The sequence below is a fragment of the Rhinolophus hipposideros genome (assembly GCF_964194185.1).
Source record: "Rhinolophus hipposideros genome assembly, chromosome: 14".
NCBI classification, from domain to species: domain Eukaryota; kingdom Metazoa; phylum Chordata; class Mammalia; order Chiroptera; family Rhinolophidae; genus Rhinolophus; species Rhinolophus hipposideros.
The window spans coordinates 57,596,944-57,622,741 of record NC_138060.1 but is presented as its reverse complement, the minus strand read 5'-3'; the positions used below and the strand labels follow the sequence as shown (position 1 = coordinate 57,622,741).

Below are 25,798 nucleotides of genomic sequence, written 5' to 3'. Positions count from 1 at the left end.
CTAACTGATGTAATGTTGAGCAACACACTCTTTCCATTTGACCTCTTCCAAAATGACAGTTTTTTTTTACCAAATCATTTCAATGTTAATGAGATAAAGAGGTTAATAATACATATCTCATGAAGTATTCCTCAAGTCTACATGAAGTTAAATGTTTTTGCATGTTTCCCCTTTAACTAGTATAAGTCATTCAACAATAAATAAAACCATTTACTGAGCATAAAAAAAAAAAAGATTATGTGGAACTTTTGCCTTTAGCGGTAAAACACTCCTTTTGTCTTAAAGAATTCAGTTATTTGTGACGTTATTATTCTCTGACGATATAATGACAGGTGACCGCCTTGTAAAAAGCCTCGTAAGTTAGAATCTGCTGTCCTCCATGGTGTTTCTCCCTTCCTTTTTATTCTTACAGGGAGAGCATTTCTCACCTTCCCAGGCTTTTGCTCTTCTCCTTCTGCTCTCACTTAGCACCCCCCTCTACCCTGTGGCTCTGAGCATATACCTGCTCACTCTCCGCAGTGACTCCCCATTCTGTCGTTAATTAAACACAAGCACTGCTCACAGTTGTACTCATTCAGTGGCCTTGAGTCTTAGAAAGTGAGGCTGCTAAGCAGGACGTAGCCAGCGTGGGTCAGGGAGGCAGAGAGGGAGCTCATTAGTACGGGGGCAGTTGCAGGTTCTTGAGCAGGGAACTACTTGAAGAAATGGCACTTGTTATAGTGGGATCCCCAGCCCAGAGCTGTGCGTCTGGCCAGGGCAGGGACGTCTCAGGCTTACATAACAGATGTGCTCCTAGCCTGGCCTGGTTGTTAAGGCCAATCTCTCTTGCTGGTGCCACCCAGCTACCTGGGTGTCTCCTCATGAGGGTGGGGAGTCTCAGGTCTGTGGGCACAGAGAGGCTTCCGGGGCTGGGCTGCTTGTGGTTGGGGGCGGGGTCCTTCTTGCTGGGGCTGCCTGGCCATCCTGGAACTCTTCGTGAGACAGGGCAGTGACCTAACACTGGCGGGGTAGAGGGAGGGAGACACATCCCCTGGCAGCTTAACGTCAGTAGAGGGGCCCCGACCAGTCTCCCTCGCCAGTTCTGAGGGTTCCCTGCTGTTGTCAGGGCTCCTGTTCTAAGGGGGGTGGGTGGGGAATGAGTCCACCTGGGCTACCTGAGTTACCAGGTTGAGGGCGGGGAATGCTGGGACTTGGTCTCCCTTTTTGAAGGAACATAAGATGAGCTGGTGTCGTTCCTTCAGTCCTGGGGTCCCAGCCAGTTGGCCTTCCTTTTAGCGCTTTCAGAGTTCTCCTTTGGTTGCCTCTTGCGTTCTTTCTAGAGTTTATAGATGTGCTTAGTAAGGAGGAAGGAGAAACAAGTCTGTGCCGTCTTGTCTGGAGGACAGAACAGTTGACTGGAAGTCCCTCGTTACATTTTTAGACGCTCTATTTACAGATGTAATAAAAGACTGGGAAGCAGCATTAACTGTTGCTGTGTTTTTTTGGCAGTTCAACTTTCTGAATTGCTTCGCCTCACTCTTCTACATTGCCTTTGTCCTGATGGATATGAAGCTTCTGCGGCAGGTGAGTGAGCATAACGGAATGGTGTCAGCTTTTTAGGTTTTAGAGGGGGTTTCCTGTATTCGGGTGATGCCATTGTCTTCCCATTATCATTTTGACAAATAAAATCTTTTAAATTTTGTCTATTTCTAAGCCCAATTTTAAATTTAAAAAATTATCAGTTGTACTGTGTATCGTACTCAACTGAAAAGAAATTTAGTTGAAGCTAACCAACTTGCAAAACTAATCATATAGGGTAGTAAAATCAAATATATGGTTCATATGTATTTGTATTCGTAATAGAATTGTAAAAGAATTGAATTTTACAATTCAATTGTAATGGAATTGTAAAATCAATTCTAACAGCGAAAAAATATTTTTTGAACTTTTGTGTATCTCAGGGTGAACGGTGGTTGGCGTAACCTTAAATAAGTCATACACATTTCATTTTTAAATTAATAAATTGTTAAACTTTAGAGACCAGATCTTATGCAGTGCTGTATTGTTTCTGAAATGTGTAAGAAAGTCTGACATATGTTTTGTTGTGTTGTCATTTCTGAATCACATAATAACAGTGAATAGTAAGTTGAGTATAAGTTATTGCTTTCTAAGTTCTTTTTTAATGCTTGAGTCAGCTACTAGCAAAGGCTGTTCCTTCCTGGTTTTAATATTCTGGGATTGTTAGTGAGCAGAGTCTCAAAGCCTCGCCTTCTTAATATTTATGTGAGAACTTGGGAACATTTTTTGGGAAATTAAAAAAATTTGTGTAACAGAGACAGTTAAAATATTTTGTAGTTATGGTCCTAACAGCTTGCATAAAAGTAAAATTAAATATTGTGCTCTTAAGAACTATACTAGATATGTTGCTACTTTTTAAAAATTATTTTTGAAAATTGAAAAAGTTCAAAATAGTACTTTTGAAATTGGTAAGTTGGATGTACATACCCGCTTCAGTCCCACTTTTAGTGTATTAGTGGGGTATGACTTCTCATTTCTTATACTTCAGAGAGTCTTCTTCATTTAACGGAATGGGAGAGGATTCTTTGAAAAATAGAATTTCAATACCAGCAAAGATGGTGTGTGATGGAAACACTGATATCCATCTGGGGAAAGTGGAAATTGACACACCACCTCTGGAAACCCTCAAGCAGCTTTGCCAAGGACCTTAATTCGTCCCTAGTAAATCACCAGAGAGGGGGCAAAGATCCGTGTACACAGGGAGCAGCATTTGTTTATGTTGTAGCCAAGATGAGTTAACAAAAATACAATTTTGAGGTAATTTGTTCTCCTGCTGACTGACTTATAATTGGTTTACTTTCTTATTATAATCTGTTTGTAGTATAATCTTTATGTATTTTAATCGAAGTCTTTCCCGTGAAAAAACAACAAATTAGAAATACCATTATAACTCCTAGCTTTTCTGATACTAGTTTTTATAACATAACAGTATATTATTTGTTGAAAATTCCATTTTAATGCATAATTATACACACGCAATGGCTTTGTTCAGCTACGTTTCCAAATGTCCCTTGTGTGCTTCTCTTTAGAGCTTGGCCACTCTCCTGATTACCTCCCAGATCCTCAACCAGATTGTGGAGTCGCTTCTTCCTTATTGGCTCCAAAGGAAGCACCACCTGCGGGTGAAGAAGAAGGTGCAGGCTTTAAAGGCAGACATTGATGCTACATTATATGAACAGGTCGTCCTGGAAAAAGAAATGGGAACCTATTTGGTAAGTTGGAATTTTGTTGAATTAAATACTAACCGAATGTGAATGACAGTCATGTATTGAGTTCCACACATACGTATACACTCCGGGTCTCAGACAAGTGCTTTCTAGCTGGTTTCCTCACTGGGAACTGCTCTAAAGTTAGAACGATGGGTTATGCATTGAAATGCTGCTGCCTTGAATCTGAAGTTATGCCAACGGCTGATCTTGGCAACTTACGTGACTGCTCTGTGAGGAAGGTGGGCCTGGCTGCTTCAGAGATGACGGAACAAGGGAGCGGTGGGATGGCCGAGCAGAGGCAGTGGCATTGCTTGCTCTTGACACTTCAACCTCAAAGGAAAGGTGGAAACCCATCGCTAAAATGGAAGGCCGAACTGAAAATTAATTTATAGTTTAAATTACTTGGCGCTATTGTAAATATAAAATAGTTCCTTTAAGATAGAATTTAGGAGTTATTTTTAGGAACTACAAATAGATCACTGGAGGTTCATAAAACCTAACCATATATCTAACATAGTTTTATTGAGCTCTGACTACACTCACTGTTTCTGTATTTGGTGGGGGGCAGTGTTGGGATCACGTTTGCTTTCTCTCATTGCGTCTTATATCCTGCACCTTCCTTCTTGGTACGTTATATTCTTCTTAGTGAAACAGATCCTTCAGGAGCTCATCAGTGATGGTCCATTATCATTCAACTTTCATAGTCCTGTTTTTCATTTTGAATAAATTGGTCTCCTGGTTATTGAATTTCCTGGTTGACTTTCATAGTTTTTCTCGTGTATTTAAGAATTTTAGTTTGTATGTTTATCTTGAATAGGAGTTTTCTCTCTCTCTTTTCCCCTCTCTCCCTCTCCCTATCTCTTTCTGCTCACTTCCCTATTTTTGCAGTCTCCCCCCTCCACCCTGGGCTTCCAAGGCCCTGGTCCAGAACCAGGTTTAGGTAGCCCAGGGCTCCTATCTTGTGGTTTTGCAGGGCCAGTCACGGAGCCAGTAGGTAGGAAGCTGTTGACACAAGCTGTGGTTCCAGGGCAGCAGCTGTGACTTTTTTCAGCCCCCCCCGCCCTTCGTAGGCAGGGGACCCTGGTTTGGCTCAAACAGGTTCTAGTTATACCCTAGAAGAGTGGGGTGCCTTTGGTCCACCTGCCCCACGGGATACAGAACCAGCTCGGCCAGCCCGTGGGCTTGGGGCCTGGCCAGCCTCCTGCTTATCACCCTGCATTTTGTTCCATTTCTGGCTTATACAGTCGATTGTCTTGTCTTTGAGTGGTGACTTGTCTTTTGATTAAAATATACATAGTACAAGCATATGCACTAGCATTTCCTATCATTGCTGTGTTTGGGGGAGAAGGCGATTCAAAGGATAAACTTATAACACATCTTGACCAACAACACTATTTATGTCTATGTATGAAGTGTCAGAGAAAACACATACATGCACATGTACACACAGGCACACACACGTGCACACACAGACACACACACACATGCAGGGAGGGTTGAATAAAAGGAGCACATGAGCAGAATGTGGGGCCATCTTGCCTGAACTGGGTGAGTCCTGGCTTTTATTGTGGATTAAAAATTCAGTCGAGTTCACACTGTGTCAGAATCCTTTCCTTGCTTGTTCTGAGGAGTGCGATTTTTAACCATTGTGCTTTTTCTTCTTCTCAGTGCCCTAAACCAAATTCATTTTCTTCCCCAGATCAATTTCTGCTCCTTTTTCTCTGGCTCACTGAATGGTATACAATAATTCAAACAATATGCCCTTCATCCAAGCAATTTTAATTTACCTAAGAACCGTATGCTAATAAAGTGACACTGCCAGAATCTTAGCTCTTTCCTTGTTGGCATCTCATGACATCTGATAATACCTTTATGCAGGAAGGTAAGGTAGGCATTGCTTTTCCCATGTTAGAAATAGCTCTGTGTCATTAACCACTTGGTGACTAAATCAGGAACAAGATTCAAGACTTTGCTTTTCCAATTCAGAGTCTTTATTTTTCAGCTCGAGTTCTCTGATGTGAAGTAAACCCTGCACTGATTTCTCTTGTAGGTCCCAGGTCTGTGAGTGAACCGAGGGTTAAGAGCTCCACTCCCTATCCTGCTTGCAGGGCCCCATGAGATCTGACCCTCTTTCCCCTCTTATCTCCTACAAGGCCGTCCTTTGCTCTCCACTCTCGCGTCACCAGACGTTTGCTCCTTCAGCTCTCTCTCTCCATGTACTTGGAGAGGGGGGATGCCCTGGGTCACATTGGTTTTAGATCATTATTTGCGGTGCACGGATCCTTCCCCCGGGTGCGTTTTCTCCTCACTGAAGTCAGGGAACTTAGAACGGCATTTTCTGTAACCTCATCCTGACTGCTCTGTATGGATCTAAAATAATGTTGCCAAGCTTTGAGGGAAAGCAGTTTGACTGAAACTTAAAAGAACGTTATTATAACAGTAATACTTGCTCACTCAGTGTAGACAACTTGGAACGTGGAGGACAGAGTAAATGCCCCATGATGTCCCCACCAGGAGCAATCACTCCCTTGGGGTCCCCTGACCTGCTCCATCAGCCACGGGCTAAAGCCATGTAGTGGCTCAGGCCTTTGCTGTCCCTCTCCTGAGAACTGCTGGTTCATATCCAGCGGCATCGCTGCGTGAGACTGAAATTTCATGATGGATATTCCAGCTGGAACAACATACTGCCTTCTAGTAACTAGACGTTCAAGAGGTCTCACAAACATGTAAACGAGTGCCACTCTCCACACTAAACATCGTTTGCTTCGGAAGTGTCCTTATTTTTCAAACAATATTTATTCATGTTAATATGTTTTTATGATTTAAATGAATTGGGGAGAAATATTTTTTAAAGCTCTGAGTTTCCATTTTTACTATGGTAAACATCACTGGGTATAACTCCTATAAACAAAAGGTCTTTGGTCTTAATAATTTGTATGAGTTTAGGGCTTCGGAGACCAAAAAGTTTGAAAACTGCAAATCTGGAATAATTCCCCAGGCTTTTTTGTTTTGCCCGGCATTGGCTTTTGTGAAGCCAGTTTATCCCGTGGTTTCCTCACAAAATTCAAGTTCAACGATTTGGCAGGTTCGCCTCCATTGCATTCCATGAGGAGGCGCTGAGGTCAGGTTGTCCCTTGTGTGGGCTGCCTTGTTCAGTCACTTGATTGACCTGGTGACAGGCAGATGGCAGAGGTTCTTTTCACTGTGGAATGAATAAGCTATCTGTGGATTGATGCTTTGAGACTGTCCTGTTCCCTATAAATGGCAGCTCTTTAAAAATGGTTTATAGTTGTTAGTTGCTGATATATGGGAATGCTGTTGATTTTTTGTACCTTTTCCCAGCAACTTTGCTGAATTCTCCTATTATTTCCAATATTTTTGTCATTTTATTGGATTTTGTATGTAGACAGTTGTTTCAGCTGTGTTAGCGAAGTAACAATGGCCATTTTCTTTTTTCCTTCAGTCTTTATACTTTTTGTTTTCTATTGGGCTCATGAATATGTTCAATGCAATTGGGACAGAAGTAGTTACAATAGGAATTTTTATTTTGTTCCTGATTGTTTTGTCTTTTCACCATTGAGTGTTATGTTTGTTCCATGTTTTTTGGTAGATAACTTTTTATCAGTTTAGAAATGTTCTTTTCTGTTTCTTATTTGCTAAGAGTTTTCATTGAGAATGTGTTCAATTTTATCACATGCCATTATTTGCTTCTATTAAGTTTATCATAATATCTTCTTTATTATTTTCATTCACATTAATACATTTCCTAGTGGAACACTGTGTTTGCATTTAAATAATTGACTCCACTTGTTCAGTATTTGTAAATATACATTGTTTTGGTGAATATGCTAATCCTTTATTTAGGGTTTTTGTGTCGTTTGCTCATAGTTCTCCTTTCTCAATCAGAGGGTCGAGCCTCTGTGTTATTTACCACGAAGCTGTGTTTCTAACACAGAGCTTAGCATTTCGCAGACTCTCAGTATACTACTGAATAAAGAACAGTCTCAGGAAAAGCACAGCCCAGCCCCTAATGTCTGTGAGCTGCCTGTTGACTTCACGTTATGTTTCTTTCTTTGTCAGTCATTCATATCTGCACCAAAGTAAAGCGCTCAGCAAGGTGAACCCCGAGCCAAGGCGTTTCTCCAGGGGTGGTGTGAGGAGCAAGTGGGATAGATCACCTGGCACGTAAAACTTTGTTTTCATACCTTTCATCAATTGGATATGTAAAATCAATTACGATTTTCACAAAAATACCATAGTATTCTTAAGAACTGCTTTGTTCTTAAAGTTTGTATGTGGGTTCTTAGAATTGTCTTAGTTGGTCTTAGCTGACTTGCAGCTAAGGGGTAGCGTGTGTCTTGATTAATGGATTTTTATTTTAGTATGTGATTGTTTACTTTGTTAAATCTTCATTCTTTTCTTGTTGTTAGATTATGTCCCTGGTATACTAAAGTGACTGACGCAAACATGCTCAGAAGTGTAAAAATACTGAGAAAGTGTTAACACGTAAATAGGACCACTCAGAATCCCCTTGTGAGATGGAAACATGGAAGGCGGAGTACGCTGCCATGTGGAGAAGTGATCCCCAGGTGTTGCGTGCTAGAAATGCCAGGAAGACCTTGGCATGACTTCTGGGGCCTGCCCAGTGGCACATCTGAGAGAAGTTGTCTGCACATCTCTGCAGAGGCTCAACCTTACACTTCATGAGCTGAAACAGCACAATTTTGAAAGCTGAGCATAGACTGTGAGGATTTCTTTAGACCAAATTGTGGTAACAATGGCTTGATTGCTAAGATTTTTTATTTTCTGTATTCTTGATTACTTCACGCTTCAGAGAAGTAAATTGATGCTCTATCACTGGGCATATTTTAAAACCACGTCTGTATGCTGCCACACACCATAAGGGAATACGTTCTAGGGCCACATGCAACTCAAGAGTGGTTTAGAAACGGCTCACCACTGAATCCTCAGCTGAGTGTCAACCTGCCAGCTCCCAGCACAGAAGTTTGGTAGGCCTTGAAAACTGCCAGTGAGACTCTCTTGCCAGAATCCTTGGGTTCATGCTTTATCCAGTCATCCAGAGCATCTGAAGGAAGCACTTCCTGACATTCCTAATACTCTATAAGTATGTTTGGGTATTTTCTGTTTTAGTAAAACATAACATAAGAAAAGAACCGGACTAGAAGTGGAATCTGACTTTTACCAGAGTTCTCAGCTGCTGAACCCAATACGCATATTTTGGTGAAAGACTGACTCTGAGATGCAGTAATAATAATTACTCATTTTAAAATAGTAGTGGTTAAATTGCTTTACAAATGAGCATTTTTCTGAAACTGGAGTTGTCATGCATGTGCATTGGGGAGGCCCGAGGATGCCACATGTTGGCGAGTGTGGCCTTGGGCATCAGGAGGGCTGGTCTGACGTCTCCGTCAAAGCACGACAGACAGCGCTGCTCTGTTTCTCTTGGGTGAGAATTAATGTGATACTGTGAACAGCGGGCGTCTAGTGAGGCATTCGAGTAGCACAGCACTGTGTCCTGTTGAGATGTGGTGATGGTACTCAGGGGACAACTCAGAGTCACCCCTGCCCCTGCCTCCTGCTTCAATGAAGGCTCCTTTGTTCGTTTAGTAAAGATCCCCACAAAAGTGCTGCAGTGTAGCTCTGTTTATCATCATTTCTTCCATGAAAGGAAACCTAGGCTTTAGGGAACTTAAGCCACTAGCCCAAGGTTACACGGCAAGGAACCGTGGTGCTGTAGTTTGAAGGTAAGTCAGCTTGACTCCAAATCCTGGGCTGGTAGTGAGAACTTACGTAGGTTATGGTATCAAATTAAAAGAAAAAAAAGTTGCTTGAAACCTGCATAATTTTACTAATCATTGTCACCCCAATAAATTTAATAAAACAAAAAAATAAAATTAAAAAAAGCTGTAAGAAAAAAACGATTGCTAAATAACTCACCTCATACTGTTGACATCTCCTCCCCCTCAAATGGAGGGTATATAACAACTACATGTACCCCTTTCTTCCTTTGGACTAAACAAACCTTTTAACACATATCAGAAAGGTTTTTAAACGTAGTTTCCAAGGGGTTTTTCTTCATGCTTCTGTAGTTCCCTTGTTTCTGTGGTGGACTCCTTTCTTTGGCCTCTTTGTATCTACTTCTGCTAGGGTGACTCTGGAGAGCTTCCTTGTTGTTATCAGCTCTTTTTCCTCCCTTTAAAAAAAAATTGAGATAAAATTCACATACCACAAAATTCAGCATTTTAAAATGTACAATTTTGTTTTCGTTTTTTGGGAAATTCACAAGGTTGTATGTCCAGCCCTCACCACTGTCTAATTCATCATCAAAACAAAACCCCATACTGATTAGCAGTCACACCTTCCCCCATTCTGGCAACCACTAATCTACATTCTGTCTATGAATTTATCTGTTCTATGCATTTCATGTAAATGAATCATATCATATGTGGTCTTTTGTGTCTGGCTTGTTTCACTAAGCATACTCTTTTCAAGGTTCATTCATGCTGTAGCATATATCAGTATTTCATTCCCTTTTATGGTTGAATAATATTTTATTGTATGGATAATCTACACTGTGTTTATCCATTCATCAGTTGATACACATTTGGATTGTTTCCACCTTTTGGCTGTTGTGAATAATGCTGCAATGGACATTTGTATACAAGTTTTTGTATGAATATACATTGCCATATGCTGGGTCATATGTTAACTTTATATTTAACTTTTTGAGGAACGGTTTTCAAAAGCTGTGGTACCATTCTACATTTCAACCAGCCATGTATGAGGGTCCCATTTTTTTATACATCGTCACCAACACTTTATATACAGAGGGTGCCCAAAAAGTGCCAAAACAAGTATACAGGAAGGAAAAGAAAGGAAAAAACTGGATTAAAATTATGCTGATGGTAACCAATTTGAACTCTTATAATTGCGGAAGTCAAACATGACTTGTATTCATCTTTTGATATTGGTATATATTGAGTATTACAATTTTAATACAGTTTTTCCTTGCTTAAAACGTGTATACATTTTTTTGGCACCCTCTGTGTGTGTGTGTGTGTGTGTGTGTGTGTGTGTGTGTGTGTGTAGTTTTTTTTTTAATAATAGCCATTCTATTGGTGTGAAGTGGTATTTCACTATGGGTTTGACAGGCATTTTCGTAATGCCTAAATATATTGGTCATCTTTTCATTTGCTTTTTGGCCATTTGTATCTCCAGAAAAATATATATTCTTTGCCCATTTTTAATTGGGTTATGTGTCTTTATTATTGAGTTGTAAGATTTCTTCATATATTCTGAATATAAATTTCTTATCAGATACATGATTTTCAAATATTTCCTCCCATTCTGTAAGTTATCACTTTACTTTCTCTGTAGTGTCCTTTTATGCACAGAAATTTTTAATTTTGATGAAGTTAGATTTCTCTCCTTTTTTCTGTTACTTGTGCTTTTGGTGTAATATCTAAGAAATCATTGCTAGTCTAAGGTCAGGAATATTTACTCTTCCATTTTCCTTTAAGAATTTTATAGACTTAGCTCTCACATTTAGATCACTGATCTATTTTGAGTTAGTTTTAGTAGATAGTGTGAGGAAGGGGTCCAAATTAATTCTCTTGCATGTGAATATCGAGTTGTTCCAGAACCATTTGTTGAAAAGACCATTCTTTCTACATTAAATGATCTTGGCACCCTTGTTGAAAATCATAGGACCATAGATTTATGGGTTTATTTCTAGACTCTCAATACTATACCATTGACCTGTATTTCTATCCTATTCCAGTACTCCACTATCTTGATTATTGTAGCTTTGTAGTAGATTTTCAAATTAAGAAGTGTGATTTCTCCAACTTTGTTTTGTTCAAGATTGTTTTGGCTATTCTGGGTTTCTTGCAATTCCATATGAACGGTAGGATTAGCTTGTCCATTTCTGTAAGTAAATGCTAGTGGAATTTTGATCAGGATTGCATTGAATATGTTGATCACTTTGGGGAGCATTGCCATCTTAACAACATTAAGCCTTCTAATCCATGAACATGGAATGTCTTTCCATTTATTTAAATCTTTAATTTATTTCAGCAGTGATTTGTAATTTTCAGTGTACAAATTTTACACTCCGTTTGTTAAACTTATTACTGTTTTATTCTTTTCGGAGGTATTATAAATAGAATTTGTTTTCTTAATTTCATTTTCAGATTGTTCATGCTGTATAGAAATACCTTTGATTTTTGTATATCGATCTTGTATCCTGCCACCTTACTGAAGTTGTTTATTGGGTCTAATAATTTTTTGTGGGTTCTTTAGGGTTTTTTGTATAGAAGATCATGTCTTTTGCAAGTAGAAACAGTTTTACTTCTTTTCTGCTCTGGATGCCTCTTATTTCTTTTTCTTGCTTAATTGTACTGGCTAGAACCTCGAGGACAGTGTTGAATAGAAGAGTTGAGAGCAGACATCCTAGTCCTTTTCCTGATCTTGGAGGGAAACTTTCAGTTTTTCTCCATTAAGTATGATGTTAGCTGTAGGTGTTTGTAGATTTAGCAGATGGAGGAAATTCCCTTATGTTACTCATTTGCTGAGTGTTTTTATCATGAAAGGGTGTGGATTATTTTTCTGTGTCCGTTGAGATGATTATATATATATATTTATATATATAAAGATACATAAAGGTCTAACTTTGTTGTTTATTCTATTACTGTAGTATGTTACATTGATTGATACTCATATGTTGAACCAACCTCACAATTCTGGGATAAATCCCTCTCGGGAACAGTGTATAATCCTTTCAACATGCTGTTAGATCCAGCTTGCTAGTACTTTATCGTTGATTTTTCCATCTCTATTCAGGATTTATTGTTCTGTAGTTTTCTTTCATAAATTAGTTGGGAAGTGTTTCTTCCTTTTCTTATTTTTGGAAGACTTTGTGAAGAATTGGTATTTAATTCTTCTTGGAGTGTTTGATAGAATTCACCAGTTTCTTTGTGGGAATTTTTTGATAACTAACTCAATATTTTTACTCGTTAAGGTCTGCTTAGATATTCTATTTCTTCTAGAGTCACTTTTAATAGTTTGTGTCATTTTTAAGAATTTACTCATTTCATCAGGTTGACATACAATTTTCATAGTATTTCCTTATGATTCTCCCCACCACTCCCACCCCTTCCCCACCAACTCCCCGTAAGATCAGGAGTAATATCCCCTCTTTCATTCCTGATTTTAGTAATTTGAGTCTTCTCTTTTTCTTGCATACTCTAGGTAATGATTTGTCCATTTTGTTGATCTGTTCAAAAAAACCAACTTTTAGTTCGATTGTTCTCTGTTGTTTTTCTATTTTGTTTATTCCACTCTAATCTTTGTTATTTATTTTCTCTGCTTACTTTAGGTTTAGTTTGCTCTTCTTTTTCTAGCTTCTTCGGTGAAAATATTCAATTGCCCTGAGATCTTTTTTTTTTTTTTTAAAACAAAGGCATTTGCAGCCATGAATTTCCCTCTGAACACTGCATTCACAGCTTCCCATAAGTTTTGGTATGTTGTATGTTCATTTTCATTCATCTCAAAAGTATTTTCTAATTTTTCTTAAGACTTCTTTTTTGACTCATTGGTTTTTTTGTTTTTGTTTTTGTTTTTTTTAAGTATGTTGCTCAGTTTCCATATAATATGTGATTTCCCAAATTTCTGTCTGTTACTGATTTCCAGTTTCACCGTCTGTTACTGATTTTCAGTTTCATTCCATTGTGGTTGGAGAGCTTTTTAAATTTGTTGAGAATTGTTTTATGGCCTAACATAGCCTCTATCCTGAAGACTATTCCATGTGTACTTGAGAAGAATGGGTATTCTGTTGCTGTTGGGTTGAGTGTTCTAGAGACGTCTGTTAGGTCTCTGTTTTGTGTTAGGGCATGCCTTCGACATTAAGCCTGGAAGTTTAAAAGTCTTCCTTAGTATTCACTTTCTGCTTGTACAGATCCTCAAGGTGAGTCAGAGGTGAGATCTTAGAGCCTCCTCAGGTCTTTCCTAAGCTTATGCATGATCCTATGCATGTGCCTGGATCTTAATTCCCAGGAAGTTCGAGCTTTTTAAAACTTCTATGGATATCTCGTTCCTCAGCTTTTCTTCCTGAGCACCCTGGCTAATCTATTGTTTGCCCCAGTTACTATCCATCACCTCAGGCAGACTTCATGTTAAAACATTCAGCTGACATCCCTGGGGAGAAGCCTTTAGCGCTTGCTGAGAGAGACTCAGTGAGGTTGAATAAAGACAAGCCTTTTGAGTGGAGTCTAACAGGTACCACTAGCCAGGTCAGATAATGACTTCCCTTTGGGAACAGGCTTTTCAAGTCCTGCAGCTTCATTCTGCTCCCTCAGGTAGTGGGAATGCACGTTATTTTTCAAGGCTGCTGCAATGCTGGGGAGCAGGAGGGAAGACTAGAGTCAATTGAAATGCTGCAAGATTGAGTTGTTTCTCTTAACTAAATGCTGCCTGGATTGCTGCAAGCCTTTGGTTAATTTCCGGAGTACTGAAAAAGTTGATTCTGACAAATTTTGCCTGTTTGTTGTTGTTGCTTTTGTGGAAGGGTGAACTTTCGGAGGTCCTTACTCTACCATTTCACTGGCATCACCACCATCAATGTTTTAATGGACGGTTAGGGACAGAGATACTGGGGTGCCCATGATGTGAGGAGGCTGTCATGTAAGATTTCTAACAATGATGTTACATCGTTCCTTTTTCTTGGTCAAGAGCAAATTTCTTTAGCTTTGCTGTTGTTTACCTTGGAAAAAGTGTAATAGTTCAATGATTTGGCATAAGACAAGCAGCTAAATCATATTTTCATTCTTTATTTCAAGGACTTCAATATAAAATTGCCTTTTAATTTAAATAAATTCTGTTATTGAGAAGAAGGAATTGGGAGAAACTCTGAGATTTTTTTTTGGTTAGAGACTGATACCACGATTACTATCTGATATTAAAACAATGCCTGTTTTCCTGTGTTTCACATTTTCAGGGCACCTTCGATGATTACTTGGAGTTATTCCTGCAATTCGGTTATGTGAGCCTTTTCTCCTGTGTTTACCCATTAGCAGCTGCCTTCGCTGTGTTAAACAACTTCACCGAAGTTAATTCAGATGCTTTAAAAATGTGCAGAGTCTTCAAACGTCCATTCTCAGAACCTTCAGCCAGTATTGGTGTATGGCAGGTAATTATTTGAGAAAAAATTATTCTTTCCAAGAAGAAGCACAATGAGGCATTGTGTTTTGTTTTGCTTTGTTTTTTAAAAAAAGCCCTAAGGAGAGATTTGGGAAAACTGGATTTTTTCCTTGCTCTGCCACAAACTAGCTGTGTGAACTTCAGTGAGTCATTAACTTTCTCTGGGCCTCGTTTTTCTTATTTTTCAAATTCAGGGTAGGGGTGAGGGAGGTAAAATATAATCTCTGTGACTCCTTTCCGATGTGAGACTTGGACAGTTTTCGGGGAGAGTTGCCAGCTGGGACTTCCCTCACCGAGTGATAATGAGGCCCCCCTCCCTGCAGATTAGTGGAGGTCACCTGGGGAGGTCGGACTTTCACTCCCACCTGGCAGTGATAAGGTTCCTTTTTCAGTCCCTGCGGAGCTGGTTTCAGAGGAAGCCTAGTGGGGAGTCAGGACTTTCACCACCACCCAGGACAATGGAGGCCACGGGGGAGCACAAATGAGGAGCGTGTACCTCTCTCAGCAAAGGCGGTATCGGCGAGTCAGAACTCTCGGGAAGTCAGAACTCTCCCCACCGTCCAGCAATAATAAGGACCCCCTCCTCACCTTGCGTGTCAGTGGTGCCCAAATGGAGAACCAGGGCGTCTGTACCTCCATCTGGTAGTAAGAAGATTGACTGCCCTCCTCCTGCTGGAGTGGTATCCGAGGACCCACCTAAAAGGAATGTTTAAATAAAATCGAGTCTTATAACACCCCAAATACTTAGGTTTCTCTAAAAAAAAAAAATCACTCCTCGTACCAAGAACCAGGGTGATACCAAACTGATTAAGAAAAGGCAATCAGCAGATGCCACCACCAAGATGACACACGTTAGAAATATCACACAGATTTTAAAGCAGCCGTGATAAAAATGCTTCAGCCAGCAATTACACACCTAAAACAGATTTAAAAAAAAAAAAAAACAACAAAAACAATTAGAAAACTCAACAAAGAAATAGAAGATATAAAGAAGAATCAAATGGACATTTTAGAAGTGGAAAGTATGGTAACTGGAATAGAAAGCTCAGTGGATGGGTGCAATAGCAGAATGGAAGGGACAGAGAAAAGAATCAGGAACTGTACAGTAGAACTATAGAGATTACCTGATCTGAACAAACGCGAGACAATAGACTGGGAAAGTAAATATCGCCTCAGAGACCTGTGATCCAACAAAAAATCTAACCCACCCGGTATTGGAGTCCCAGAGAAGAGGAGAAAGAATGGGGATGGGGCAAAAGAGTACTTGAAGTTGAATGGGCTAAATTTTTCAGATTTGGCAAGAGAACTATAAAACAACAGGTTCAAGAAGCCAAGTGAACCCTAAACAGGATAAACCCTAAGAAATTCGTGCTGAAACACATCGTAATTAAACATCTGAAAACTGAAGTTCTATGGGTGATTGGGTAAATGCTGCTAGAAAGGAAGTTATTCTAACTAGTGCCTCAAATATAGTTGGACCAGATGTGGTGTACCAGATCGGTCAGAGTAGAGTACAATTTTACAAAATAAATTCTATTTGAAATCGTACCTAATTATTTTTCTATGTGAAACATTTTCTCTGGTGGCCCTACTTCAGCTTCTCTTTAGATATGAGTAGAGTAACTTCAGAAACGTAATCTTCTAGGAAGTATTCCAAATTCAGTTCCCTACAACCTCCACTCAGAAAGGTAGAAGATGTTGCTTTGGGATTTTTAAGCCAAAGGTATCTAAAATATCTTCTAACAATATGGCTTTTTCAAGCTAAAGAAAATATAGCATTATAGAGAAGTTTTAAATGTACTAGGAATGCTTAGAACTAAAGAAAGTCTTTTTCCTTGATTTTAGATAATATGAAAAAGGATGAGGAAACATGGAAGCTGGTCATTGCAGTTTTTCTTTTCACGTTCTTCTCTTTTTTAGTTGGCTTTTGAAACAATGAGTGTTATATCTGTGGTCACTAACTGTGCTCTGATCGGAATGTCGCCACAAGTGAACGCACTCTTTCCAGAGTCAAAAGCGGACCTCATTTTGATTGTGGTAGCAGTGGAGGTAAGTGAACATTTACATCTATTTTCAATAGTTTCTACATCACATGCTTCTGTTATTCTAAAGCATGATAGTCCCTGGCTGTCAACGACTGGCGGTTTAGCAACACGCATTTCTGAGAAGAAAGCAGAGCAGTTCAGGTACTGGGGAGACATGAGGATTGAGGCTCTGTGTTCTAGGTTATTGCTCAGGTATGAAAACTAGTCACCGTGGTGCAAACAGGGAAGTGACTTTTCCACCCGTTGTGCTGGCCTGTCTGGTGTTGAGTAGGTAAATCCTACTTGAACTCAAATTCTGTAGATTTAATATAGTGGGTTTTTTTTTAAGTCTATTCTAAGGATCTGTCACTTCTTTCTTAAGCAAATAAATCCTAAGAAATCCTTTTTGAGAATGATTAAGCCTCATTTGCAACAGGTATGGAATTCACTGTGAAACACTCTAAAATCGCCAACTCTTCTGCAATGTATCGGAGGACTCGTAATTTCACATACAAAGTAAGAGTTGGCTGTCTCTGTACATTTCAGGTTTTCATTTTATCACATTTCTGAATAGGGATTACTGTAACATCATGCAGATTGAGTACTTACCAATCACAAATGGAAGAATTTGCAGGAAGTGTTTTGTTGCTAGTGATTATAGTTGTCAGGAATATTGTGACCTTTTATTTTTAAATACTTAAAAATAGAACAGTTGTGCAAAATTGTGATAGCACAATTTAGCAGATGAGGGAGTGGTGATTCACATACCTGAGGCCTCAGGACGTAAGGCTGACCAGAAGAAATGACATCCTGAACTTGTGCATTTCCAGGAGTGGCTGAAGAAATAGATCCTGCTTTGCTGTATTTGCTATTTTACAATATTGGATAGGAATGTGTGTTCGTGATGGGGGCTATAGGTAGAATATGTGTTTTGAAGAATGATTTTAGACAGCAGTGAGTAGGAGGGGAAAGAGAATGGCTTTGACAGATAAAAGTAGGTCTGTTTTGAATTTTGTGAATTGGACAGGATTTTGGAGGGCTATTTGCAAGGCTAATTTATTACCTGTGAAACTGAGAGAACAAAAAGGAGGTACCTTAGGTTAGATGGGGGATGGCCAGCTGGCCAGGCGCACAGTGTACCTTCTCGATGTAGGGAATGGTCCTTAACTTGGCAGATCGTGGAACTTCTTTGCCAGTACACCCAGAGCTAATTAGGCTTTGGGACTTACTTATACTTAAAACTAATGAGATTCACAAGGGACCGACCAGAATGCCAAGTAGTTAATTTACCAGAAGGAAATACTTTTCCAGTGACCGTAACAATCAGTGTTCATGTAAAAGTGGAATTGGTTATTAGAAGATTTCCTGGTAAATTTAGAACCAGATCAAGCGGAGTGTAATAGTCTTGAGAGACACAGAAAACCTGAAAACCATCCCTACCTGCAAACCAAGCAGAGCTCCGTCACAAGCTAGGGCATGGTGTCCACCGCCAGCTTCTGAGCAACGCGGGAGAGTTCAGTCCTGTGTGCTTGTTGATGTTGCCGTCACTTTCTCTAGATTTCTGGCTGGCCCAGTCTTCCTGTGTGTTCCCATTGATTAGGCTACTGCTTCTTTTGGCCTCTTCTGACACCACTCACTCTGGTGTGAGGATGAGGGGTGGGGTGTGTCCCCTCGTCACTGCCAGTTCCAATTGGTAGTAGAAGTCCAGGTTCCCCACTTGAATTTCATTGTCACCGGGGTGAGTGGGGGTGTTGGTCTTAGTTACAGCTGGACAGGATGGGAGTTCTGGCTCCCTTCTAGGCTTCCACTGATACCTCTCCTGCTGGGAGGATGAACAGCCCTCATTACTGCTTCCCACCTGGTCTCCACTACCACTATGACGGGCAATGGCTTCCCTACTGCTGGGTGCCTGTGAAAGTTCTGACTGTCCACTAGACTTCCTGTGGCACAGCCCCCTGGGAAGCAGAAAGGGAACCTTGGAGCTGCCAGATAGGGGTGGAAATCCAAGTTATGCACGTGGTCTCCGACTGACAAGATCAGGGGGCCGGGGTATGCTGGTTACCACTCAATGGGAATGGAAAACTGCTGGGCCTTTTCTGGTGAGTGAGGTCAGGCCCCTTGTTAGAGGCTCGCAGGGGTCTCTGGGAACTTGTTGGGCCGGGTGGGGTTGGAGCCACAGTACTTCTGTGGTATTGGGCTGTAGCAGAGTGGTTCCTGACTAACGTTCTGTATCTAGCTGGAATGCTCCTTTTACTGTCCTTTGGCTAGAGAGAGAGAGAGAGAGGTCAGGCTGTTGTTTGTTTGTTGTTGTTGTCTGCCCATTTTCATTTCTGGGTTGCCAGCATCCTCAGCACTTAATCTGGGATATATGAGGCAGAGCGGAAACCCTGAGAACTCACTCCCACGTTGTTCCTTAGGTCCCGGCGTCCCTAGTCAGTCTGCCTTCTTCTTTCTACCTTTCAGGGTCTTCTTATGTTTATTTTGTATAAGTGTGTATGGGTTTTAGTTTTGCTTAGCAGGAGTAGTGGTGAAAAGTACTTCCACTCTTCTCAGAAGCAGAAGTCCTCACTTTCTTGTTTATTAACCTTTTTTATCTTTTCAGCTTGGACCTTGGCACACACGAAGTCTCTCTTTGGGCCTGGCCAACACACTTATTCATTAGGTTCAGCTTAGATATCACTGGCCTTTCTGATTTGTCCACCGCAGCTAGGTCTTTCTGGTGATCTCAGGAAGCCTCTATTCGTGTCTTCCATAGCATTTATCTCACTTACAAGCCTTGTACTTGTCGGTTTATTTATTTAATGTATGTCTGTCCTGTGCTTGTCAGCCTTGTGACAGCAGGGCCATGGCCCCTGTTCTGTCTCAGTAAACAAGGCTACTCCCTAAAATAGTGACTAAAACTTGGTAGGTACACAGTTCGGTGTTTAGATGAAAGTTGAATTAATAAATCAAGCTATTAAAAAGAAAAGGCATTTCAGCTGTTCTTATTTAAAAAGGAAAGATGGATATTATTCCTTTATGATAAATTCATATTCAGTATTAATTTTGACTACGTTTGTTAGTTTGTAACATTTTCTGAGTTCTGCCTAGAGAACACAAAGTGGTGAATGCTCCTCCATTTTATTCCTTAATTAAATTGTACTCCGTCCATATTGAGAGCTGCTATGTACATGATCCTGCATCTGGTGCTAAAGAAAGACAAAGCTGTCGTTTTATTTTTGTCCTCAAGAACTCTGCTTCTAAATGTACTTGAGAAGATGTGCATATTTAACACACACGTGCACATACCCACATACATATATAGCTTAATACATTTATGTATTTAAAGATTTATTTGTTTTTACTTGACTGACTTTCATGCATTTGAGAAGACCCTAGCTTTGGTTTCTAAACTGAGGTTTTTGTGTATCAGAAACGTCAAGCACAGAGAAAGTGTTAGAAGTAATCAGAAAATTAGTAAGTTAGCTAATTTTATTCTAGTGTTTCTGAGACCTGTGCTGAATGCCATCTGTTCTTGTAATGAATCCAAAAAGTAGAAAGTTTACAAATAAATTAGGAAATAAAAGTTTTGGTTTATTACCGTATAAGTTTGTAAAATCATACTGAAATATCAATTCGGACTGTTACAGAAAAGTCATCAAAATCATCAATGGATCAAATCAACATGTTTCTGTTTATAAGAATTTTCTCTTTGATCTGCAATGTCTTGTTAAATAGGAGGATAAAATCTTGAAATTATATTTTATTCCCATTTTTTCCTTCAATTTAGATAAAGTTTTACTGTGTTTCCCTGAAAATAAGGCCTAGCCAGACCATCAGCTCTAATGCGTCTTTTGGAGCAAAAATTAATATAAGACCCGGTAGTATAGTATAGTATAGTATAGTATAGCATAGCATAGCATAGCATAGCATAGCATAGTATAGTATATACTTGGTCTTATGATTCTTATATTAATTTTTGCTCCAAAAGACGCATTAGAGCTGATGGTCCGGCTAGGCCTTATTTTTGGGGAAACACGGTAGTATCTTTTGAGTTTAACAAATGTTTTGCTAGTAGCATATTAAATAAATAGCATATTGTACTTTCTTATATTCATTTATGTGCCCCCCTAAAAGTAGAAATTTCACTAATTCCAAAAAGCCATAATAAATAAGCCATAAATATATATAAAGTAAATTCTTGTATAAATTTTGAACATCTTGATGTAAAAGACAATTTAAAATATTTTAAAGTTTTACTTTCTCTAAATTAAGTGACATAAAAATACATTTATGCGATAGGAATTTTTTAACAAAAAAGATGGGAAAGGTAACAGTTTTATGAAGTTGATGTTGAGTTAGTGTTCTCATATTTAAATTGTGGATAAATTCATAATTTCAGTAGCTTCTCTGGGTCACATTTTTGAAACTAGGAAACTTTAGTTTTTATTTAGGTTCTTTATTTTTAAGGTTTTGTTTTAAAACTTGATTTAGTGCAGCACAAAATTGAGTAAAAGGCAAAAATAATCATTAGCATATGCCAGTAACTCAATGTCATGTTAATACAACTTTTGTGTACTTACTGCCATCTAGTGTTGCCTTTAAAAACTAACGAATATATGATGTCAGAGGGGCAGTAGATTGGGGGGATTATTACTTTGTGAGGGGTGAAATGTCTAACTAGTACATTGTTTTATACACCTGAAACTAATAAAAAAAACTAACGAAACTTTTTTATTGTTAGTTTCAGGTGTACAAACAATGTAATAGACATTTATACCCCTCACAAAGTAATAACCCCTCTCCCCAATCTACTACCCCTCTGACATCGTATATAGCTGTTACAGTTTCACTCACTCTATTCCCTATGCTGTACTCCACATCCTGTGACTGTATATATTAAATTACAGTTGACATTCAATATTGTTCAGCTTCACCTTCAGGTGTACACTGCACTGGTCAGGCACCTACCCCATCCATGAATTGTTCTCCCTAATAAGACAAGTGTCCATCGGATACCTTATAAAATCTTTACAACATTATTGATTATATTCCAAAACTTCTCTTTTTTAAATATAAATTTATTGGAATAACATTGGTTAATAACATTATGTAAAATTCAGGTATACAACTTTAAAACATAACATCTGTATTCTCTGTGTGTTCACTTGTAGACCGACCAAGAGAATAAAATAGGCTGCCAATGTATGAACCAATATGATGAAACCGTATGAAAGTGTTTTCTGGGTTAAAAATAATCAAATATTGTCAATGTCATAAAGTCCAGCCCACAGGATTAAATCAGTATCCAAATAATTTCTCTTAAATAAGAATCATCATCCTCACTTTTTAGATAAATTTAGTTCCCTTCTTTGGTGTAATTTCCAGCAAAGGATCACTATTTTAAATGCTGAATTACACAAAGATCTCCAATTCCCCCCAAATAGAAATGTCCTAAATTCCTCTGAATAGCAAATGTTTGATAATATTTCACTTTAGTATTAAATGCATTCATGATTTTTTTTTAATTCTAAATTTGGCAATATGTTCCAGTCAAACATATTGAATACTAACAATTCACCTACTAAAAGTTGTTCTTTTTCTGTTGTTTCTACTAAAAGGTGCAAATGAATGAACTACTCACCCCAGAAATTATACTGCATTTCTAATTGTTGGGTCCTAGTGACCAGCAAGCAGTCTGCACCATGCATGTTTAATTGGTAATTTAAAAAATATCACTTAATTGCAGTTTCTTTCTCTTTTTTTTTAATAGTAAGGTAATTTTTTTGTTTTTTTTTAGAGCTGCTTATTAACAGAATTGGTTCTCATCTGTTCGTAATGACTAAAGGTGTCTCCTGGGAATGGACTGAGCCCTTAGGATTATTCTATGCCTTGATTCACATGGTTTATTTTTCTATTAAAAAAATTAGTTTAAAATTTTTTTAAAAAAAATTTAAAAAAAATTAGTTTCAGAGTTAAAAGTTGCAAGCATAATACAGATAATTCCTATATATCCTTTATTAAGAGTCACCGTTTTGAACATTTTGCCACACATCTACTTGCTCTCTCTCTCTGTCTCTCAATTGATTTATATTTACATCTATATTTATATCTACACATGGATATTTCAAACTATGGAGATTCTATGCCCGCACTGCCTTTTAGTGCATAGTGGCCCTGGGACAGTCACCTTGTCTAGTAAGTCTATTTCCTTGGTGGCAGGTTAAGGCCAGTGCAGCTCCCTTGGCCGGGATGCTCTGAGGAGTAAAAATGACACCTGTGTAACCTTAATCACAAGTGTCCAGCATTGAGCAGGTACTTAATAAAATGCAGGTCTTGTTACCACCCTGACAAGGCAAGATGTAGCCCAGATGGTTCACGTGAAACGCCGAACACAGAGCTGGACCCTCGGTCAAGACACAGGGAATATGAGCTGCCATTCTAACTGGCTCAGCAATGGCTGAATGAGGCTTCCATTATCTTTATCGTCTTTATCATCATGATTTGTTAAGGCAGCGTACAGCATCCAAGTAGCGTGTGGTGTCAGCTTCAGGAGTTAGCTGAATTCACAGCTCAGCTCTTCCTCTTAATCTCTGTGTGTCTTCGTTTCCTCAGCTAGACACGAGGGCACTGGTAATGTAACAGGAAGTCATGGGCACTAGGTCTGACACAGAGGAGGAGGTGAGAACGTGTTAACAGTCCCACCATTGCTAATGAGTTAATCCGGTCGCAGTGAGCTTCCATCTGCTCACTGATGCGTTTGGTGGGCTTGGTCCTCCATAGTAACACTGGACTGGTTTTGTGTATGTTACAGTTTCTTGTTTGTAGGTTAATCACCCTCGCTTAGGTGCCTGCTTCCGTTCCTTAATAGGACTCCTTTTTCTTCTCTCTTCCTGGTCTCGTTCCCACCGCTGAGTCCAGCCCTCCCTCCGTGGCACCCATCCATCACCCATCACGTCTTGCTGATTCTGACTTCTGAATCCCTGTTACCATGGCCGTGGTTGGAGTTCAGGCTTTCGCCATTTCTCATCTAGACTTAACTTCTTTCAACAGCTTTATTGAGATTTAATTCACATACCATAGAACTTACTTATTTCAAGTATGCATTCCATGGTTTCCCTGGACGTTTACAGCAGACCCTCACTAGCGTTCTGGTTTTCATGCTCTCTACCTCTGGAGTGCTTATTCCGAAACAAAATTCTGATCACATTTCTCCCTTGCTACAGTCCTTCGGTGAATCCCCGTGGCTTACAGAAGAAATGCCTCTGGCGAATATCAGATTCTGTACAATCTCCTTTTCCCCTTCGCTTCCCCTTCTGCCCCTTCTGCCCCTGGGCCTCCCAGAGCCCTTCCTGCACGTTGCTATTAGCATTTACTCAAACTGGAGAATAATAGCGTGCTCCTTCCACTAGACTTAGCTTCCTGAGAGCATGAGCCAAGGACAAGCACACAATACATGCTCAGTGACGGAGAAGTGTCCCTTAAATTATTTTAACTCTTTGTTGTCAAGTGATTAAGCAATTGCTTGTTAAGTGTTTATTAATGAATGAATGAGTCACATATAGTTTTTTTTTCAGTGAACTTATAGTTAGTGGCGATTATTGAAGAATTAACTTCAACCTTATAATGAAAGACTTCGATGTACCTTTGGGAAGTATACTAACACATCCCTTGGGTAAAATATTAAAATTATATTATTTATAAGAAAAAGTGAACTGAATTAGGTGGTATTGCACAGTGGTTAAGAACATGGGCTCTCGGTTCAAATCCTGGCTCCTCTTTTGACAAGTTATGTGTCTTTGAATGAGTTTAGTACCTACATTTTTCTGAAGATAAGTGAATAAAATGCACACTGTATGCTTTCTCTAGTGCTTGGCAAGATTAAATATTCAGTATTTGTTAGTTACTGTTATTGTTGTTTCAGAAACAATATCTGTTCTCATACTAATCTCTTCATCTAATTGAAAGATCTGATTAAATTCTGAGAAATCAATTAAAAAACATGCCTAGAAAGGATCCCACAACCAACTATTCATCTGGTTACCTGTTCCCAGTGTTGGAACATGTGTTGGGACCCTGGAAGGGTAAATAGAGGTTTTGACTTCTGGATTAGGGTACTTTGAATGGAGTTCTTGAACTGGGTTTCTTTTTTCTTTTTTTGGTTTCCTCTATTCCTGTGATAATCTCAGTAATTTTCTGGTCTTTCTCTGGGCTAACCCCTCTTCAATTTTATCCAAATGAAACATTGCTCTGTGTTCTCTTAATTGTGGGGGAATAATTAAAGGACAGGCTTTCCTGAGCTATAGCCCTGACTTTAGAAATGCTTACTGACAGAATCTTTTAAGAGGTAAGTCACAGTACAGCAGAAAGCCTCTTTTCTTACCTCCCTCCCCCCACCCCATGACCCAGCTCTCTGCATCCCCGCCTGGCTGGCATGGGCTCTCCCAGCCCGTGGGTGGGGGCCACGGGGAAGATGTTCACTCATGGAGTTAAGTGCTCACCAAGAAGCATGTTGTTCCCAAATGTTTATGTGTGGTATTCTTGTTACTGTAATTGGCATAATTTAATTAAATGGAATGAAAACTGATGAAATGTGTGTGCTGAAACAGAGAGCCGTCATTTCTGTGAAACCCTCTGGAAAGACTCCATAAAGACAAATCACTATCAGATTGGGTAAAGATGAGGCAATTAGAAAAGATTAAGGAAAAATCATAAAAATATGGACAGCTTCCAGATTCTGTTTTCACATTGCTTTACAAGTGTCTTTGAGTTTTTACTCTCCTTTAAAGAAAATAAACCTGGGATTCATCGACCTTGTCTTTTGGGTGTTATTTATGCAGGGAAGACCGTGAGGATCTCTGTCCCTGGATCCTACTCAAAGGAAAGGCCTTGGTGCTACATTAAAAGACTTGCAAATAAATGTACATTTCAGTGTTTGCTAAAATAAAACATTAAAATGTGCATTTTTTAATGATTCCTCATTTTAACTTCAAAGGGAAACACACACAAATTGGGCTGGGCTTGAATATCAAATTTGTATTAATAGCATCATAAACCTTGACATATTAAGGTTTGATACATTATGGATTTGGTGAAGTGGTATCAATTTGACCAGTTCATACTTTTTCTAGTCATTGCAATATATCATAATTGTTCTTTTATTGTTACTTCTGTTTTCCTTCTCCCCTCTCCCACTTTATTCTATAGTTTAAAAGCTTCAGAGGAGCTTTAGTTTGTTTTGTAGACCCCCAAAGTGCCATGTTGCAAAGACTGGATTAAATTAGAAACTGTGTGAGAGTATTTTGTGGACTC

The 25,798-nt window shown here is 39.2% G+C and overlaps 1 protein-coding gene across 9 annotated transcripts in view; it reads left to right on the top strand.

Annotated features, from left to right (window-relative positions):
- ANO10 (anoctamin 10) overlaps positions 1-25,798 on the top strand; it is a 149,690-nt gene that overhangs the window by 26,105 nt on the left and 97,787 nt on the right. For all 9 annotated transcript variants that reach the window (XR_013994886.1, XR_013994887.1, XM_081072592.1 and 6 more), the window contains 4 exons: positions 1,489-1,563; positions 3,087-3,269; positions 14,281-14,472; positions 16,404-16,532. Coding sequence is in view for 7 of the 9 variants with exons in the window: in XM_081072592.1 (XP_080928718.1) it covers positions 1,489-1,563; positions 3,087-3,269; positions 14,281-14,472; positions 16,404-16,532 (579 nt within the window). In the remaining 2 variants the exon portion in view is untranslated. The remainder of the gene's footprint in view (positions 1-1,488; positions 1,564-3,086; positions 3,270-14,280; positions 14,473-16,403; positions 16,533-25,798) is intronic.